This window comes from Pseudorca crassidens, chromosome 8 (genome assembly GCF_039906515.1).
Source record: "Pseudorca crassidens isolate mPseCra1 chromosome 8, mPseCra1.hap1, whole genome shotgun sequence".
NCBI classification, from domain to species: Eukaryota; Metazoa; Chordata; class Mammalia; order Artiodactyla; family Delphinidae; genus Pseudorca; species Pseudorca crassidens.
The window spans coordinates 17948174-17969323 of record NC_090303.1 but is presented as its reverse complement, the minus strand read 5'-3'; the positions used below and the strand labels follow the sequence as shown (position 1 = coordinate 17969323).

At 36.0% G+C, this 21150-nt stretch overlaps 1 protein-coding gene across 1 annotated transcript in view; it reads right to left on the bottom strand.

Moving 5' to 3' along the window:
• COG5 (component of oligomeric golgi complex 5) overlaps positions 1 to 21150 on the bottom strand; it is a 283180-nt gene that overhangs the window by 38324 nt on the left and 223706 nt on the right. The window contains exon 15 of the mRNA XM_067745932.1: positions 446 to 556. Coding sequence (XP_067602033.1) covers positions 446 to 556 — 111 coding nt within the window. The remainder of the gene's footprint in view (positions 1 to 445; positions 557 to 21150) is intronic.

The following is a 21150-nucleotide window of genomic DNA, read 5'->3' as shown; positions in this document are numbered from 1 at the left end:
TGTTTTTAATGCATCTCCTCCCCCACTTTTTTGTACAAAGGTAGAACCTTTCTGACATATTAGAGGGCTTACAAGTTCTTACTATTACTAGATTTGCTATAATTTACTACCACCCATATGATACCAAATTATGTGGTTTAATGGGTATAAAACACAAGTAATCTACCTTTAAATCATCTGTTCAATAAACTTAACTATACCAAGCAACCTTGAGGATCTACAGTTCATGTGTTTTAAACTAACTGTACAGACAAAAAGTCATACAAACAACAGAGGCCAGGATCAGACTGTTTAGAAAAAGTTCATGCCTCAGCTTATTTTACAATCACATTTTCATTGCATTCTTCTGCAAAAAATTAAATAACTCATTATTGTCTAAATTTAAGGCAAGAAGAAAGAAGAACTTGAAATTAAGTCAAAAGAACTTAATTAAAATAAAGGTTACCTTTGTTACCGATTGGTGCAACTTATATAGTGAATTCACTACTGCCACATTTCTTCTCTGCCCTTCGGTTAGAGGTCCAATCACCTGACTTGCATCTCCTTGGGTGGAGAGCTGTAAGAATTCAACACAAAAAGAAATTACCAAAATGATAGTTCATATTTACTGGGGGGAAGTTCATGGTCCCCTGAAAAAGAAAATGTTAATTGGAAATATTCAGGTCAAGCTTTGGACTTTAGGCATAGCCAGGTACCTCTGTAGATTTAACACCATGGACCTGGAAGCCTAATTAGTCTTGCATAGCAAGAACGTCCTTCATCAGTACTTCATAGCTGGTGGACTCCTGAGGTAAGTGCAACCTAAAAGCCCAGGATGTGCTGTTATTTTGATACATCAGCATAGTATGTCTAGGGAATACCTTCTGCCAACAGTTTTTCTATTAAAAAACTGAGAAATAAGCCATCCAAAAAAAGAAAGCAGAGAAGGAAGGAAAAAAGAAGGAAGGGAGGGAGGAAGGAATAAAAGTAAACCTACATCCTATGTACATTTGACAGCCATCATAATAGCCTAATGAAATGAGTTGTAAAAAGAGGGTATTACACTCATTTTTTCATAGATTAAAAAGGAAGTTGCTTAGGATTATACCGTGTATGGATGATCAGTAGGAGTGGTACTAATGCATTTTAGGGAAAAGGACATGGAATTTTTACTGAATTAATCTAAAACTATTATAGTTCCATTTAAGAAAAAAATCCACCTACAAATGATTCTCATATTAATCAGGTTTTAATCCAATCCTCTATAACAATTATTATTTAAAGGTCAATTAAACTTGATCAGGAAAATAAAACATGAGGCAAGTAACTATACATATGGATGCACATCTCAAACATGAAAAATTGGCCTTTTAATAGATGGAGAGATATACCATGTTCTTGGATTGGAAGAATCAACATTGTGAAAATGACTCTACTACCCAAAGCAATCTACAGATTCAATGCAATCCCTATCAAACTACCACTGGCATTTTCCACAGAACTAGAACAAAAAGTTTTGCAATTTGTATGGAAACACAAAAGATCCCGAATAGCCAAAGCAATCTTGAGAACTAAAAAAGGAACTGGAGCAATCAGGCTCCCTGACTTCAGACTATACTACAAAGCTACAGTTATCAAGACGGTATGGTACTGGCACAAAAACAGAAAGATGGATCAATGGAACAGGATAGAAAGCCCAGAGGTAAACCCATGCACATATGGACACCTTATCTTTGATAAAGGTGGCAGTAATGTACAGTGGAGAAAGGACAGCCTCTTCAATAAGTGGTGCTGGGAAAACTGGACAGGTACATGTAAAAGTATGAGACTAGATCACTCCCTAACACCATACACAAAAATAAGCTCAAAATGGATTAAAGACCTAAATATAAGGCCAGAAACTATCAAACTCTTAGAGGAAAACATAGGCAGAACACTCTATGACATAAATCACAGCAAGATCCTTTCTGACCCACCTCCTACAGTAATGGAAATAAAAACAAAAATAAACAAATGGGACCTAATGAAACTTCAAAGCTTTTGCACAGCAAAGGAAACCATAAACAAGACCAAAAGACAACCCTCAGAATGGGAGAAAATATTTGCAAATGAAGCAACCGACAAAGGATTAATCTCCAAAATTTACAAGCAGCTCATGCAGCTCAATAACAAAAAAACAAACAACCCAATCCAAAAATGGGCAGAAGACCTAAATAGACATTTCTCCAAAGAAGATATACAGACTGCCAACAAACACATGAAAGAATGCTCAACATCATTAATCATTAGAGAATTGCAAATCAAAACTACAATGAGATATCATCTCACACCAGTCAGAATGGCCATCATCAAAAAATCTAGAAACAATAAATGCTGGAGAGGGTGTGGAGAAAAGGGAACACTCTTGCACTGCTGGTGGGAACGTGAATTGGTTCAGCCACTATGGAGAACAGTATGGAGGTTCCTTAAAAAACTACAAATAGAACTACCATATGACCCAGCAATCCCACTACTGGGCATATACCCTGAGAAAACCAAAATTCAAAAAGAGTCATGTACCAAAATGTTCATTGCAGCTCTATTTACAATAGCCCGGAGATGGAAACAACCTAAGTGCCCATCATCGGATGAATGGATAAAGAAGATGTGGCACATATATACAATGGAATATTACTCAGCCATAAAAAGAAACGAAATTGAGCTATTTGTAATGAGGTGGATAGACCTAGAGTCTGTCATACAGAGTGAAGTAAGTCAGAAAGAAAAAGACAAATACCGTATGCTAACACATATATATGGAATTTAAGAAAAAAAAAATGTCATGAAGAACCTAGGGGTAAGGCAGGAATAAAGACGCAGACCTCCTAGAGAACCGACTTGAGGTTATGGGGAGGGGGAAGGGTGAGCTGTGACAGGGCGAGAGAGAGTCATGGACATATACACATTAATAAACGTAGTAAGGTAGATAGCTAGTGGGAAGCAGCCGCATGGCACAGGGATATTGGCTCGGTGCTTTGTGACAGCCTGGAGAGGTGGGACAGGGAGGGTGGGAGGGAGGGAGACGCAAGAGGGAAGACATATGGGAACATAAGTTTATGTATGACTGATTCACTTTGTTATAAAGCAGAAACTAACACACCATTGTAAAGCAATTATACCCCAATAAAGATGTTAAAAAAAAAATTGGCCTTTTATGGAAGAGGTGAAAATAGGAGCATCTTCCCTTTGTTATAGTGATAAAAATATGAGAGAAAGAAATACTGTTTTTCTTTCTACTCTCCTTTGATACACACACAAATTTTCAAAATTAAATTCCCACTTTATCAATTCCTACTTACGGCAACAAAATACAATTTAAAAACATAAAAAACTGCATTTAAAATAAAGAGAATAATCCTTCATTGAAGTTATAATCCATGATGATGGCTTTAAGTCAACATAAAGTTTTCTGACATTAGGTTAAATAACTCCAACTTATTTTGCCTTTCCTCATGGACAGATAGTTACCAAATTACAATCAGGTTGTGTCCTAAATGGTCATTTGTAAGTTAGTAGGCTGAAAAAAAAAAGCTGTATTTTTCCTGTAGAAACTATGTTAAAAATCAATGGTTAGACCTCAGATGAGCCCATACAGCCCAGTTTAATCTATAATGTGGTAAACTAATACTAATAGAAGCTCTGAGCTCCCAGGAGACAGCAGATGATGGGCTCCGAGCTATGGTGAGCGTGGGGAAAAGCTCCTGAAGCCACTTTGGAGACTATAGTGGCAATGGTCAGTGGCATCAATGGTTATCGTAGACTCAGGGGTTAGATGCTAAATATGTACCTGTCTATAATAGGCATTTAGAAACTATGAGTTCTAGCTGTACAATTTTTAAAAATAAATCTCTCTTCTCTTGAGATTCTCTCCAAATAATTTTGAAGTGATAACAAAAAAATGGGAAAAGAACCTTTCTGATGCTATCTTATTTCCACTTATTTTATGTATTCCATATTTAATAAAGAGACAGGCTCACTGCTAGAAAAGGATGGAGATTATTTTATTGATAATAATTGATCATAGTTTTAGGGTTTAAAAGTATAGAAAGGCCTATTTTACACCTATTAGGATGCTATAAGAAAAAAGACAGATAATAACAAATGTTGGCCATGATGTAGAGTAACTGGAACTCTTGTGCATTGCTGGTGGGATTTTAAAATGGAGTAGACACTCTGGAAAACAGCCTGGCAGTTCCTTAAAGGTAAACAGAGTGAAAATACACCCAGCAATTCGACTCTTAGATGTATACACAAAAGAAATAAAAACATGTATAAAACTATTCACAGAAGCATTATTCCATAGCATAACAGCCTCAAAATTGAAACAACCCAAATGTCAACCAACTGATGGATGGATAAATAAAAATAAGATGTCGTATATCCATACAATGCAATGTTCCTCAGCAAAAAGAAAGGAATGAAGTTCTGATACATGCTACAACATGGAAGTACCTTGAAAGTAAAAAGAAGCCACTTACAAAAGGCCACATATTAAATGATTACATTTACATGAAATATCCAGAATAAGCAAATCCACAGAGACAAAAAGTAGATTAGTAATTGGAAGAGGGGTAAATGGGGAGTGATTGCTAATGGGTAGGAGGTTTCTTTTTGGGGTGATGAAATGTTCTAAAGTTGATTGTGAATATACTAAAAAACAATAATTTCTACACTTGAAATGGGTGAATTATATTTTAATAAAGCTGGTTTTTAAAAAGTATAAAAATAAAAATTCCCACACTACAAGGGTTATCAATGAATACCTTGAGAGCCTAGTGAAAACTAAGGTTAAGATTAGATGGCTCAGTTAAATAAATCTACAAAGTTCAATGAAGAAAATACTATAGTTACAGGAGCAAAACAATGATAATATAAAAGAACTAAAAATGAAATATCACTGTGCCAAAACCAAAGAACAAAATTTAAACATCAAAGTGAAAATATAACACTAGAAGACTGGAAACAAAAATAATATGCTGCTTATCTTGGCCTGACAGCACAGAATAGAATCAGTCCAACACCTCAGCTAAGTGGATCACCCTGTTTCTCTCCAGCACCACTCCTGTCATAAACTTTTTGGGGAAAATAATTTCAAACTTACAAAATGTTACAAAAATAAAAATAGTGCAAGGAACGCCCATTTATGCTTTACTCAGATTTACCTATTGCTAACATTTGATCTCATTTGCTTTATTATTCATAGTCTTTCCTTCTCTTTCACACACACACACACGTATATGCATATATTTTTTTCTGAATCATACATACATTATGGCCCTTTGTCCCATTTCAGTGGATATTTCCTAAGCATAGCACTACTCTTTTACGAAACCTCAGTTCAGTCATCGACTTCATAAATTTACATTGTTAACAATACTTTTATCTGGCATCTGCCATGTTTCCAAAAAGTTCTGGTTTCTTTTAGTGGGAAGTGGTATTAGAGACCAAGATCTGGGCCCTAGGTGTGTTCACTGCTACTTACTCCTGTAAAAACTCTTAATCAATTCAATATTTATATAGATGATTGCTTCAATACCTGGACTCTTACTTAGTTCCTTGTCTTCTTCCCCTTCAAGTTATAAAAACTATATAGTGAATTCCCATATACTGATAACCTAGACTTCACGATTAACACTCTACAATTTGTTTTATATCACATACCTATCACCTATCTTCAACTCATTTTATATTTTTGATTCATTTCAAAATAAGTTTTAGAGATCAGTATACTTAACCCCAAAACAGTTAAGCATGTGTATAATTAACTGGAATTCAATATTTACTTCCTTTTTTTTTTTTTTTTACTTTTAAGGTAAAATTTATATGTGATGAAATGCAGACATTTAGTGTACAATTCATTGAGATCTGGTAAACTGCTTAACTTGTGTAATGCTAACCACATCACTCCAGAAAGGTCCTCCATCCCACTTCCCACTCAACCCCACTCTTCTGGTTTGATAAGTCTTGGCTTTTAAGTGGGGCTACATTCACAGACAATATGGAAAGATATTTTTAACGAGTTCCAAAGACAGTATTTCACATATTATTCAGTCTTTTACCAGCTCCTGCTGCCTCCTGCTGTGTTCTTCTTGGGAAAAAATTTTTATTTTTGCTCACACATATTTTCAAAACCACTAAAAGTAAGGTACAATTTATTTTTTCTAACATTTTATTATGAACACTTAAAGACTTGCACAGTGAACACCCACATACTGACCACCTAGATCCTACAACATTTTATAACACTTGCTTATGTTATCCATCCCTCTATCCATTTTATTTTTTTAATATAAATTTATTTTATTTATTTATTTTTGGCTGTGTTGGGTCTTCATTGCTGCGCGCGGGCTTTCTCTAGTTGTGGTGAGAAGGGGCTACTTTTCATTGCGGTGCACGAGCTTCTCATTGCAGTGGCTTCTCCTGTTGCGGAGCACGGGCTCTAGGCACGGGGGCTTCACTAGTTGTGGCAGGTGGGCTTAGTAGTTGTGGCTCACAGGCTCTAGAGCTCAGGCTCAGTAGTTGTGGTGCACGGGCTTAGCTGCTCTGCAGCATGTGGGATCTTCCCAGACCAGGGGTCGAACCCACGTCCCCTACATTGGCAGGTGGATTCTCAACCACGGCGCCACCAGGGAAGTCCCCATTTTATATTTTTGATGCATCTCAAAATAACTTGAAGACATCACTGTATTTGTTACCACTGACTTCATCTCACTGATTAATCTATTCTATATCTTTACATAAAGTTTTTTTGGGTATATGAATGTAAAGCTTTTTCCACTCAGCATAATGTTACTGGTTTTCACCCATGTTTGTTCCTTTTTATTGCTGTGTGATATTCCATTGTATGAATTTATCTGAGTTTGTTTTACCCATTCTCCTATTGTTCCTAGAATGTCTGCAATAAAATGAACACTAGACTTGGGAATCTAGCTTTTCTCTACCACTTGCTGAGTAACTGTGGCTTCAATTTCTTTATCTGCAACAGGAAACTAACAATATAGTCAAGACCAAAGTATGCTTTGTAAACTGTAAAATGCCTTAGCAATGTAAGGCACTACCTTTTTTTTTGGCTACGCGGCTTGCGGGATCTTAATTCCCCAACCAAGGATGGAACCTGTACCCCCTGCAGTGGAAGCGCAGAGTCTTAACCACTGGACCACCAGGAAAGTCCCAAGGCATTACCATTTTTATCTCCAGACAATTCTATGTCTGGTTCTCATTTTCTTCTCACTTATCCTTTGCTTAGTCCTTTCCCCTACAATCCACTCCTCCAAGCTCTACCTCACTCAGTACTGGTGAGGGACTACAGGCACAGACTAGGGCTGAGGAACTGGAAACAAAAGCCACTGAAACTATCTAGAGGTACAGACTAAATTATTTTGGCTCCTTTTTGCTTATGGTAAGAAAGCATCTTGTCCAGAGTAGGCATTCTCTATTTCAGAAGCCTCCAGCCATCTTCAGCCATTTTAACTTTTACTTTTTCAAGCTATTTCCTTCATCTGATCTCCTTAAAACTTACTTTTCACGAATTCACGTGTACATTCAGCAAGTAGAAGATGCTCATTAGGTATCTGTTGAATAACTGAAGGGCCAGAATAATGGTTCCTCATTGCTGCTTTTTCAAAGTTCACATTATTTGAGACGAATAAAATTGTATGGAGGTGCAAAAACACAGTTTTGGCTGTGAAGCATTAGGAACTAGGGAACTAGAAAGGTAAAAGCAGTAAGAGATTCAATATTCTAAACTATGAGAAATGTACATACTGGTGCATCATGCTACACTATTTAATAATGTAGCCTGGAAAGACGTCAGAAAGCAAAAGAGCAGCATTTGAGTTTTCAAACACACACACACACGAAAAGAAAGGGACTCCCAAGGCTAAAGGAATCCTTAATAATTAAAATGGTTCCTATGTGCAAACAACAAGACTTACCATTCCTTTTTAAGTTTAATTATCTGAAGAAAGTATTTTTCACAAATTCTAATTCTGTACATCTGCTCACTAGGAACTTTGTGTGAATTCAATGCATGAGAAACAACTGAGATTAAAGTCCTGAAACGATGATAAGTTATACTGTTAACATGAAGAATGTTTTTATATAATTTTTAATTTGTAGATGAAATGACCTCAAGATCGCCCTAACATCACAGCTGAGGGCTACAAGTAAAAGAGATAAAACTGACGATTCAAGAGATGAGTTGGATGAGAGCTTTAAATTTCTATTCAGATAATCTACTGAAAATTACTTTTGGGGAAATTATAAAGTTGGTGATTTAGAAGAATGTCTAAAAAGAACAAGAAAATATATTACGGATTAGTTATGAGTTACATACGGTTAAGTTACTTTCCAGATATTATGGAAATACCACTAGTGTTCTATTTATCCGTAATTTCCATTACTGCTAAGAAATGTCAACGGTACAGGATAACTCCTTTTTATATGGATTTGGTCACAATTCTTCTAAACATTTCTTGCAATCGTATGTAAAACAAATGAGGAAAAACCTATGTATTAGAATTTCATAGGTTTAAAACAGAACAATGCGAAATGTATACTAATCTACAATGCTTCCTGAATAAAAACAAGTCAAAACATTTTTATATTAAATCAGATATTTTAACAAAAACTTTGAAATAAGCTCTGATCAACCTTCAGTTATGGTTGTATCTATGCTTATTTTTCTGAAAGTGGTGAGTGTATTTGGATTACAACTACCAAATTTTAAAAGGTAATGTCATATTTATATTAGAACAAATTCTTTTGACCTAATGCATGCTTTTTATTCAATTTTGGAGTTCACAGCAAAAAAAAAAATTACACGCAAACGGCAAAGTATTATTAATGTTTTTATTCTAATGGAGTGTATAAAGGGCAAATAGCTAACTCTCCAATTGCACCCCCCACCCCCACCCCCACACACAGAAGACATCAGTAATCAACTGTGGCGCTGTTATGGCCTCGTAACACAGTGCTCCAGGTAGCGACTACAAATCTCTTAGACACAGGAGATGAAATCTATTTGTAATCCCTGAGTGATGTCATATGAGTTTTCCTGGACATCTGGGCCAATGATTCTAAGGGTATTCTATGGTTCACCTAAATGCTTTCTAGGTCAAGAGACGCTGATAAGCAATATATTCCAAGAGCCTCAAAACTGCTGTATCCTTTCATAGCCCACTATCAGAAATGTATCCTAAGAAAATAGTAAAGCTATATGCACAAGGATAATGTTATTTATAAAACAGAGAAATTGGAAAATACTACATGTCTAAGAATAAGAGAATAGTTGGGTATATGAAACAATTCACATGCTGGAACAAACAACAATGGGAGGTGCTTACGGTATAGTGTTAACTGTAAAAAAACAAACAAAAAAAAAGCAGATTTGTCTGTGCAGCAGTTTTGTCTCAGAAAAAAAACTGGAAAGAAATAAAGCAAAAATATTAAAAAATAGTATGAAGCATTACATAACGTGCAAAATTACCAGAATACTACTAAAAAGCACTGTAGAATTCCATACAATCTAAAAGGTTCATTTGTAGAATACACTTAGAAAGTGTTATACAAGATAATTTCCTCCATTATAAAAATGAAAGATGTACAATTCCATCCCTGAAAGATTTAAGATAATATAAGAAAATAAACTGCTTTGGTTACTGTTTACTTCCCCAAAAGAAGATTTCTGGAAAAGATAATCTCTTTTGATCTACTAATCTGTGACACAGATTAAAATAATTTTTATTTATATTTACTTATCAAATGCTTTCATCATAGATTACCTGGTTTAGAGTAAAGAATAAAAGAATTATAATTAAATATCACTTAGCTTATTATAACATGCCAATTAATCGCATTAAAAATATATACACATACACATTCACAATTAAATTACTATCTAACATCCCTGACACTAAATACAGTTTGTAATACATTAGAAATTGAATTGCATTTGAAATTCAGACATAGGCATGTTTCTGCAAATCTATATAGCAGAGGACAAATCCACAGGTTTACACAGCAATTCTTCATTTTCCTGGCATGTCAACCTAACTAAACTTCCCTGACAAATAAAATTAATTTTCTTAGGTGCTAAAACTATCAGAAAATATTTTTACGAAAATCTCGCTACACTGTATGTCAATACTTTTCTGGTTTCATAAATAAGACACACTGAACTTATACCTTAAGAAGTCAAATTCTACTTAACCTTTGTATGTGTTCACTAGTGAGTGGTGTTTTTGTGCTATTACACATCTTTATTTTAAAAGTAATTCTATCAGAGCTTCGTAGGGTATATATGGCTGCTTGCCCCTTCACTCATTAAACAGCTTTAGGTTACCATATCTCTTGAAATTTTGTGTTTCCTTTTCCTTTTCCTTTAAATTTTGATGATTTCAAGAATCCTAATCTTATTCTTAAGGTGTCAGTTTCCCCTTTTTGATCTTATCTCCCCTCATCTTGGTCTAACTTGCTGCGAAGTGGGAAGCTAGAGGACTAACCACATGCAAGCTAGGAGACTTCCCCATAAATTAAGTTTATATTTTAGTGCATGGACACTGTGACATCAATTCTAGAAGTTCAAAGGATGTTTTTAGTTCTTTTCTGGTTCTTATTTATATTTCAGACAGTTGAGTTTGTCAAATATTTGACTACTTGATAAAAAAAAGAGGTGTTACTACATATTTGTCTAACTGAAAATAAGGACAGGTACATTCAACTACAGAATAGATTCAATGGTAATGCTACATCTTGACATCAGACTAAACCTTCACACAGATCTAATATCAAAGAGATGACAACTTGAGATGGGTTCCCTTATGGACAATTAACATATAACTAAAAAGCTTGAAATCAAATCTTGTTTACAGACAAGAGGTGAGTAAAACCAGCACACAGGAATCAAATATAGCTTTGTAATTCAAAGCTGTATTGCTGAGACACCCTGTATTACTGTTAGAAGACCCTTTCATCAACCTACCTTTCTCATCAACCTACCTTTCTCATCAACCTCCTCTATATCTTTTCCCAAGCTCCTGTCCTTTATGTCAAAAACTCCACCTGGCACATGGGATTTGATAACTACAGTGGGTAGGGAAGGCAAACACAATTTGCTAGGAATGGATCACTTGGAGTTTTTACTTTTTTTTTTCTTCAAAGAACCTTACGCTTTTGAACAACAGATGGAGTTTCCACCTACCCATGACTGATCACTGGCTCCTAAAACACTGGCCTTGTTAATTTAACTTAGAATCATAAGTCTGTATATTAATTCTTTGAAGAAGAGAAAACGGTTCGTTGTCAGGTATACTGACCTTTTCCATTTTCCAATAATGAATACTAAGACTAATTTACTAATCAACAAGAAAACTCTTTTCATATATATTATAGAGAATAAGACCCCTTTGATTCAAGGTAATTTAGGTTTCATACACATTGAATTTCAAACCACAGAATTTCCAAAAGAAATAAGTTTATTACCCTTAGGGATACAGACAAACTAAAATCTCAGAATCCCACTATTAAGGCCTAAGCTAGTCAAAAATTTTTAAAAACTAATTAGTAGTTTATACATTTGTATATAGACTAGTACTTTCACAGTTTTTGAGATATAAATTCTAATGCAATTAAACCTATAATCTTGTATGCATTATTAATTTTCATAGCAAAGAAGTTCTTTATATATAGTCTAAAGGTAACTTTCAATTTAACTAGTCTTAATAATATAAAATTATTGGTTGGCCAAAAAGTTCCTTTGGGTTTTTCTGTAACATCTGATGGAAAAACCTGAACGAACTTTTTGGCCAACCCAATGTATTATTGAGCACCAAGCTAATGAGCCTCTCTCTAAATATTAATCTTAATAGCATTGTTTATAATGTCAAACCAGAAAAAAAAAAAGGTTAATTACCTGATTGAGAGCAATGATTATCTAAACTACAAATTTATTTTGCAAAATCTGGTGATGTCATTCTATGTTTGTGTTTGCCACAAATGACTATGACTGTCTGAGAAGTCTTTTTCTTTTTTTTAACATCTTTATTGGAGTATAATTGCTTTACAACGGTGTGTTAGTTTCTGCTATATCACAAAATGAGTCAGCTATACATATACATACATCCCCATATCTCTTCCTTCCTGCGTCTTGAGAAGTCTTAAGGAAGTAGCTCTGCCATTCTGCGGTGGCCTGATTGACCTCCTTAACCCCATAACTTCCCATTCTGAGAGTGGATTTGTCAATTTCTCTGTGAAATTCCATCCACTTTGTCTTATTAGTCTGAGGCTGTGTCGTAAGGTGTATCATAATTCTTATACCTTCCTAGTAAATTGTTCTTGTTCTCATTTTATGACCACCCTCTCCCCAACCCCTAATAATGCTTTTTGCTTTAGAGTCTATTTTGCCTGCTGTTAATATAGTTATATCAGCTTTTGTCTAATTACTATTTGCCTGAAATATTTTTTCTCCAGTCTTTTACTTTCATTCTTTATATGTCCTTAGGTTCTAGGTACATCACACAAAACTAAATTTAATTATTAGTTCTATCCAACTTGAGAAATGTCACTGGCCAGTTTAGTCTATTTACATTTACTGTGATCAATGATATATTTGGAATCCATCTTACTATGAACTTTTTATATGATTTTTTTTTTTGCTTCTTTTTATTCTGTTTACTTTTCAACTTTTTACTGAACCGGTACCTTTTTTTTTTTTTTACCCATTTTCCCCATCAATTAACTTAGAATTTATACATTCTATTTCTCTTCTTTCAGTGGCATAATTAAATTGTTAAAATTCATACTCAACTTAAGTCAAAGAATCTATGGCTTTACAGTCCTCCTGAATAACACAAGCATTTTAGAATGGTTTCAAATTCATTATTCTTTCCTCATTGTAAGCTTTGATGTGGACTTGTATTTTAGGGGGTGTTTTTGTTTGCATGTCCCAAACTAGTCACTATTATTTCTTATTTTATGAGACTAAGGCTTAGAATTACCTACATATTTACCAATTGTTTGTGCTTACTATTCCTTTTTGCATTTCAATCCTTCCTTTAGAGTTAGATTTCCTCCTTCGGTGTTCAACCATGAAACGGCTTCCCTCTCACTGAGAGTGAAGGCCAAAGCCCTCACTACATCCTGCAAGGGCTGGCATGATCTAGAGTTGAGGTTAGAGTTTCAAGGATATTAGATGCGCTCACAGGAATTCTAGGAAAGCCAGAGCATTTAGTCAGTCTCTAGTCTCCCAGTATCCAGGAATCCGGGCATATAAGCAAGACTGAAAAGGCAGAGTGCTTAGAACTAGAGGCCCTGGGCAGAAGGTGCCACTTCCCCGTGATATAACCAAAGTCTGCAACTAAAACTGCTTCAAACATCTACCAGACTTCTGTTGGCTTTGAAGCCACTTGCACCTGCCTCCTCAGCCCCACTGATTGTGATCAATCCCTTTGGCTGCTAATTAAATTCTTTCTTCTGTTAAAAACGTGCGTATCGTAAAAAGTGAAACAGAGCTAACTGGAAAGTATAAACTGAAAAACAAAAGTTCTCCCTGCACATCCTTAGTCCAATCCTCCAAGGTCATACACTAACACTTTCTTGTGGTCTTCTGTTTAAAAAAGGAAAAGGAAATAGAAAAGCCTTTATAAAACAGCATTTATTTTATATATCTATCTTATTTACAGGTGGGACTACTAAATGTAGTATTTTCACCTTCTTTTTCTAGCCTAATAATATACCTTGAGACTTTTCCAAATGAGCACACAGAAATCTTCACAAGACGACAAAGTATTTCTCTCACTGATTTGTAACTAAACTCCAAACTATTAATATTTTCTTGAAGCATTTTATTTGTACGCTTAAGAAAGGAAGGAAGAGGATCTAAACTCCCCGGAGTGCAATATTCCTTGTCATTACTGTTACTCTTTTAAGGTTATTAGAATGATTACAGTTAGAAATTAGATTTCCCAACTAAATAGGATTCTTGGCAAAGATAGGGTTTATATACGTTTTGAATTAACAGAAATGAAACATCTATATGCTAAGTGAAATAAATCAAAGACAAATACTGTATGATATAATTTATATGTGGAATCTAAAAAAATATAACAAACTAGTGAATGTAACAAAAAAGAAGCAGACTAACAGATACAGAGAACAAATAAATAGTTACCAGTGGGGGTGAGGGGCAAGATAGGCGTAGGGGATTAGGAGGTACAAACTCTAACGTATAAAATAATCTACAAGGATATATTGTACAACATGGGGAATATGTTCCTTATTATGTGGGTGTAGAAGCTCTCAAATTTCATCCCTTTTTGGGAATTCACTTTTTTTATACTGTGATGCCCTAATGCATGTACACAATATTAAAAAATTAATAAATCTATATTCTTTTTCTCCTGTTAACTTGCCTATTGTCAGTTTATTTCATAGACCCAGCCATCAAACCTAGAAGGGTGGAGGGAAAGTCTTTCTTCCCCTACATGTACATTGATTTTACAGAAGTCACATGTAATTCTAGAACAGGCTTTTGCTTTCATTGATTTTTCTCTATTGGTTTTGTTTTCAACTCTTTGATTTCTGCTCTCATCTTTATTATTTCCTTCTGTTAACTGCTACGGCGGGGGGGGGGAGGGTGGCTTCCCTGGTGGCACAGTGCTTAAGAATTTGCCTGCCAATGCAGAGGACATGGGTTTTAGCCCTGGTCTGGGAAGATCCCACATTCCACGAGCAACTAAGCCCGTGCGCCACAAATATTGAGCCTGAGCTCTAGAGCCTGCGAGTCAAACTACCAAGCCCGCGTGCCACAACTACTGAAGCCCACGTGCCTAGCGGCCGTGCTCTGCAACAAGAGAAGCCACCACAGTGAGAAGCCCGCGCACCGCAACAAAGACCCAACGCAGCCACAAATTACTTACTTAAATAATTAATTAAATTAGGGGGAAAAAAAAGAATCCGCCTGCTGATGCAGGGGACACAGGTTCAAGCCCTGGTCTGGGAAGATCCCACATGTCACGGAGCAACTAAGCCTGTGCGCCACAACTACTGAGCCTGTGCTCTAGAGCCCCCGCGCCCCAACTGCCTGAGCCCACATGCCACAACTACTGAACCCGCGTGCCTAGAGCCCGCGCTCCACAACAAGAGAAGCCACCACAATGAGAAGCCTGTGCACTGCAACAAAGAGTAGCCCCCGCTCACCGCAACTAGAGAAAGCTCGCGTGCAGCGACGAAGACCCAACTCAGCCAAAAAAATTATAAAGAAAATTTAAAAAGAAAATTAAACTGCTATGGATTTAATTTGTCTTCTTTTGCCCTAGTTTCTTGAGGTGGAATATTTGAACAGTAATTTGGGATCTTTTTTTTTTGCCCCCCATATAAGCATTTAATGCTATGTATTTCCCTAAATTAACTGCATCCCAGGAAGTTTGATATGGTATATTCTCATGTTTATTTAATTCAAAATATATTTTTATATTTCCCTTTTGACCCAGAGATTATTTGAAAGTATGTTATTTAATTTCCAAATATTTGAGAGATTTTCCAGATATTTTTCGGTTACTTTGAGGGGAGGGGTCACAGACCTCTTTGAAACCTGCTACAACATTTTTCCAGAAAAAACTCATATAAAATAACATTTTGTAATTTCCTGGGGTTCACAGATCCCCTGAAAACCCTTCACAGAACTCCTAGATTAGCAATTCCTACCCTAAGACATTGAAAACTGATTTTTTAAAAAGGCTGTCCACAAAGGAGAAACATTTTCTGTAGCCCTATCACACTTTCCATATGTACCATTTTTTTAGGTATGTCTCAGAAAATAATCTAAATTGGCACAAGTTCATACTAGTGAGTTTAGTAAAAGTTGGCTGCCCACAAGTTAGCTGCTATGTGCTTGATATAGTAAAGGGAAAAGACAATCAGTAATTTCTAAGATGCAAATGAGTTCTTTTATACTCAAATGCACTGAATTTTAGTTTGCATCCTAACTTTTAAAAGAAAGTGTCTTTTTGTTTGTTTTGTCATTTTTTTCAAATTAAGACTGCTGTTTTTCTGCTGATAAGAGAGAGCAGGAGCACACAAGCTACAGGTAGACAGCAATACATTTTCAACTTTTCAGCAGCTTGAAGTTACAAATATGTCATAAAATTCAGAAGAAATATGAGAACTAGCCTAGTACCTTGAAAGCTCTCAGAGGCTCCTCTGTGAAAACTGTCTTCCTCTATGGGTACTCCATTTGTCCCTGTTGTCTGGGGGTTTTATAGTTGCCCTTTCAACCATGCCTCCCTCCCGACCACTACCACCACAGCTCTGCAATTTAAAATCACGTCTAATGCTGGTGGCTCAGAGATCCCATCACACTGGATATTGCAAGAGCCAATCCCTGAGCGTGTTTTGGCTTTGGTTCCATTTGCAAGGCCATCTTGCCTCGTGTCACGCTAGGCTGATACCTATGGCAGCCCTAGGAGGTAAATATAGGTTTTCTTTCTATCTTATTTGTAAGTGTAGCTATATCTTTGTCATTATAAGTATTTGTATGACATTATAAGTATTTGTATACTAGGGAACAGGGTACTCTGAGTGAATCACAGCCTAACCCTGACTAAATGCTGACAACTTTCTCTCCCAGAAACATACTTTAAAATAGTATAATTTGAAGTATACATTAGAGAATTAAATTATATTCCTATACCTTGAAACAGGGATAAGATTATACCTTCTTGATCACTAAGATGCTTGAAAAGATATAAAAGCTCTACAGTTTTAAGATCACTTCCAATTCCGGTAAAAATGGACCAGGTAATTCAGACTAATCCTGTCAATGGCAACACCTAGAAAAGCTGAATTATATATTTAAAAAACCCTCATGGTATCAAAGTGCTAACATGGCAGTGAAAACTCATGGGGGCCTGATCCAAATGCCCAGTTTCTTTTCAAGTCTCTTATTACTTCTTGTACTTTCTGGAGTTGACATGGAAAATTCTATTTGTTTTATTTGTTCACATTCTGAAATAAAGGAAGACATAAATGAAAGTATATTTTGTAATGAAAGACATAAGGAAAAATAGGAGAGGGGAAAAATTAATATTATATGCTTGTGGTAATGTAAACAAGTTTAGGACAACAAAGATTCGAGAATACAATATATGATAAGGGAATAAATATATGTCATCAAATAAGGCCATACAGAAAAAGGCTCATAATTTTTAAAAGTAAATTAACATTAATTAAAATCATTAAGTAAATTATCATAGTAATGAATTTCTATCTTCTTTGGGCTATGAAGCTGATAGTCATATGCCATAAAAATTTCATACACACTTAGGAGTAAATATTTGCAAATCATGTATCCATACAACTCAACAGCCAAAAACCAGTCTGACTGAAAGATGGGCAGAGGATCTGAAAAGACATTTTTCAAAGAAGATACCCAGATGGCAAACAGGTACATAAAAAAGTGCTCAACATCACTAATCATCAGAGAAATGCAAATCAAAACCATAAAGAGGCATCACTTCACACCTGTTAAAATGGCTGGTAAGAAAAAGATAAGAAATAACAAGTACTGGAGAGGATGTGGAGAAAAGGGAACCCTGTGCACTGATGGTGAGAATGTAAACTGCTACAGCCACTGTGGAAAACAGTATGGAGGTTCCTCAAGAAATTAAAAACAGAACTACCGTATGATTCAGCAATCTGAAGAAAATGCAATCACTATCTGGAAAAGATATATGCACCCCTATGTTCACTGAAGCATTATTTACACTAGCCAAGATGTGGAAACAACCTAAGGGTCCATGGCAAATGAATGGATAAAGAAAATGTGGTGTATATGTATAATGGAATATTATTCAGCTACAAAAAAAGAAAGAAATCCTGCCATTTGTGACAACATGGATGGACCTTGAGGGCATTATACTAAGTAAAATAAGTCAGATAGAGGAAAACAAAAGCCTTTGATTTCACTTATATGTAGAATCTAAAAAACAAAACAAAACAAACTCATAGATACAAGAGAACAGATTGGTGGCTGCTAGAGGTGAGGAGTAAGGGGTGGGAGAAATGGGTGAAGATGGTGAAAAGGTACAAACTTCCAGTTATAAGACAGTAAGTCCAGGGATGTAATGTACAGCAGGAGGACTACAGCTAACAATACCGTATACTGAAAGTTGCTAAAAGAGAAAATCTTAAAAGTTCTCATCACAAGAAAAAAAAAAGTTAGGCTGTGCACCTGAAACTAATATAATGTTATGTGTCAACTATATCCCAATACAAACAAATATTTTAAAAATTTAATACACACTATTAGGATTCAAGAAGGGAGATTAGGCCATTGGGAATTAAAAAGAAAAGCTCATTAACTCTTTTTTTCTGTTGTCAAGTTCCCAACTTGGCTTTGTGATAGATGGCGTAATCGGCCCCAATCCTTCATCTCTTTCTGCAGCCATATCCTTTGCTATTTAGTATCGCACTGTGGCTGGGTTGCTTTGGTGAGCCACACTTACGGGGCTATTTTCTCTCTTGTGCCTCTGCCTTCACTGTGAAACCAAGCTCAGAATAGCCTGCTGCAGGATTAGAGACATGAAGAACAGAGTATTAACTATGGTTAAAGCCAGCCTAGATCAGCAGCTAGCCTAGTGTGGAGTAAACCCAGCCAAAGTCAGCAAAGTCACCTAGCTGCCCCTCACAGGCCCCAAGACGTATAAGCAATAAATGCTTATTGCATGCAACTCAGATTTTGTAGCTATTATACAACAATTTTGTGGCAACAGTTAAACAGACTTTTGAGCAGACTTTAACTGACGACTGCATTTTTAAATTTCTGCTGAAAATATTTGCTAATTACAACACCATTATTTGACATTTCTCTCTGTCTTCACTATGGCCTACTGAATCTTAGACAGCATGACTACTTACTACTGACCTGACACAGCCCCCAGAAAATCAAGCTCTTATGAGTCTGGGAAGCAAGTCAGAGAGCTGTCTTAATGAAAAGAAGGAGTGATCCTAAAATACACCAACATAAGAAGAGAGGTAACAAAGAGTGGAAAGCTGTCTGAAGAATCAAGAGGGTAGGTAACCCAAAGGATCAGTGTATTTGTATTACAGCTAAAGTGCGTTTGGTTCAAGAGAATCTACCGATACGTTTCCTCTGCTTGCGCCTAACATAAAAACTCTTCCAAGTGATTTCATATTTTTTTAAAAATCTTCTACTTGAATGTTAATAACACAGGCTATTACCATATGATATTATATGGAGCAGTATCCAAGTAGACGACATTTAAACCTGCATTAAACAATCCTTTTAAAACTAAAAAAGTTAAACTCCTATGTTTCTATATCATCATTTAAATATCACACATGCAGGTTTTCTTCCATTATAAGAATGTCAAGTCTCTAAACTACTTGTTAATTATACAAAGAATAAAGTGTATATTTACAAAGCTTTTAAAAAACCCTACTGTCGTCTAGAGCTACTGACCTCATCATACACAGCTACTGACCTGCTCAGAAGCTGAAACCTCCCCTTAAATGTCATCCTTATTATTGTTTCAAATGGTCTGCAATCTAATTAAATGCCAATCCACTTTTTCACAATTTATAACATTTGACATTTATATTGGGATTCTATATGTCATGCCCAGAAACCATCAGATAATAGTTATTATTAGAAAATGCCCTAACAATGTACCTTTTAAAAGGAATACTTACTAGTATTGTTTGCCTATAATTTTGTTATCACAGTAGTTTGTAAGCCTATATATTACCAAGGTATCGCAATAATTCCCTTATATAATACTTTAATTTTCTTTTAACATATAGAGAACAAGGAAAACACTGATTCAAACTTGTGGTTGCAAGGTCTAGTGACATGTTCTACTAAAGTTCACATTTCAGAACTATACAAATTACCAATATATCACCATTATATAATCAATTTGTTCAATCATAAAATATTATGATATATACATCTATAGGTGTGTGTGTGTGTGCATTTGGAATATAAAATTCTACTTAGTAAATTAATTATAACTTCACAGCTGCTGTCAAGACAAACAAGTAAGAATTCTTAAATGAAGACAGTCTAAAAAAACACTGATCTCATTTTCACGAAAGAGCACCTTGGAAACATACTAAATTAAATACATGTTAAGGAAGTAAACCCTAAGACTTATAATTCACATGTGCGAATTCAAGGCTAAATCCCTGTTATTTCTAAATTAAATCACTAAACCATCTAAACATCTGCTACCATCTGAATGTTCGTACCCTCCGCCCACCAATTCATACGTTGAAACCTAATGCCCCAGGTGGCGGGAGTCTTTGGCAGCTGATTAGGTTATGAGGGCAGAGCACTCATGAATGGGATTTGTGCCCTTATAAGAGACGCTTGAGAAGGCCCCCTTGCCCCTTCTACACTGTGAGCTCACAGAATAAAGACAGCCATCTATGAACCAAGAAAGGGGCTCTCACCAAATACCTAATCTGCTGACGCCTTGATCTTGGACTTGCCAGCCTCCAGAACTGTGAGAAATAAATTGCTGTTGTTTATAAGTCACCCAGTTTAGGGCATTTTGTTACAGTAGCCCGAATGGACTAAGACACTATCCATTAAGAATAGAGAAGTAAACTATGATACGTAAGTATACTATGCATGTATTAAAATAGCAAATATAGATCTCTATGTTATATTGTAAAGTGGGTAAGTAAATCACAAAACAATACTACTTAAGTAAAGAAAGAAAGATGTATTTGTGTTGTGGTACAAGAGAGTTTTTTTGTTTGTTTGTTTGTTTGTTTTTGTACGCAGGCCTCTCACTGTTCTGGCCTCTCCCGTTGCAGAGCACAGGCTCCGGACGCAGGCCCAGGGGCCATGGCTCACGGGCCCAGCCACTCCGCGGCATGTGGGATCTTCCAGGACCGGGGCACGAACCCGTGTCCCCTGCATCGGCAGGCGGACTCTCAACCACTGCGCCACCAGGGAAGCCCAACAAGAGAGTTTTAAAGCTTGGTCTAGACTCAAATCGGAGTCTGAATGCTAGTTTCAAGACTTGCCTGCCGGCATTGCACTTTTAGGAGTCTATATCGGCCAGGCTACTAAGCTTTCTCAGCCTGAATTCCCACTTTGTAGTGGCG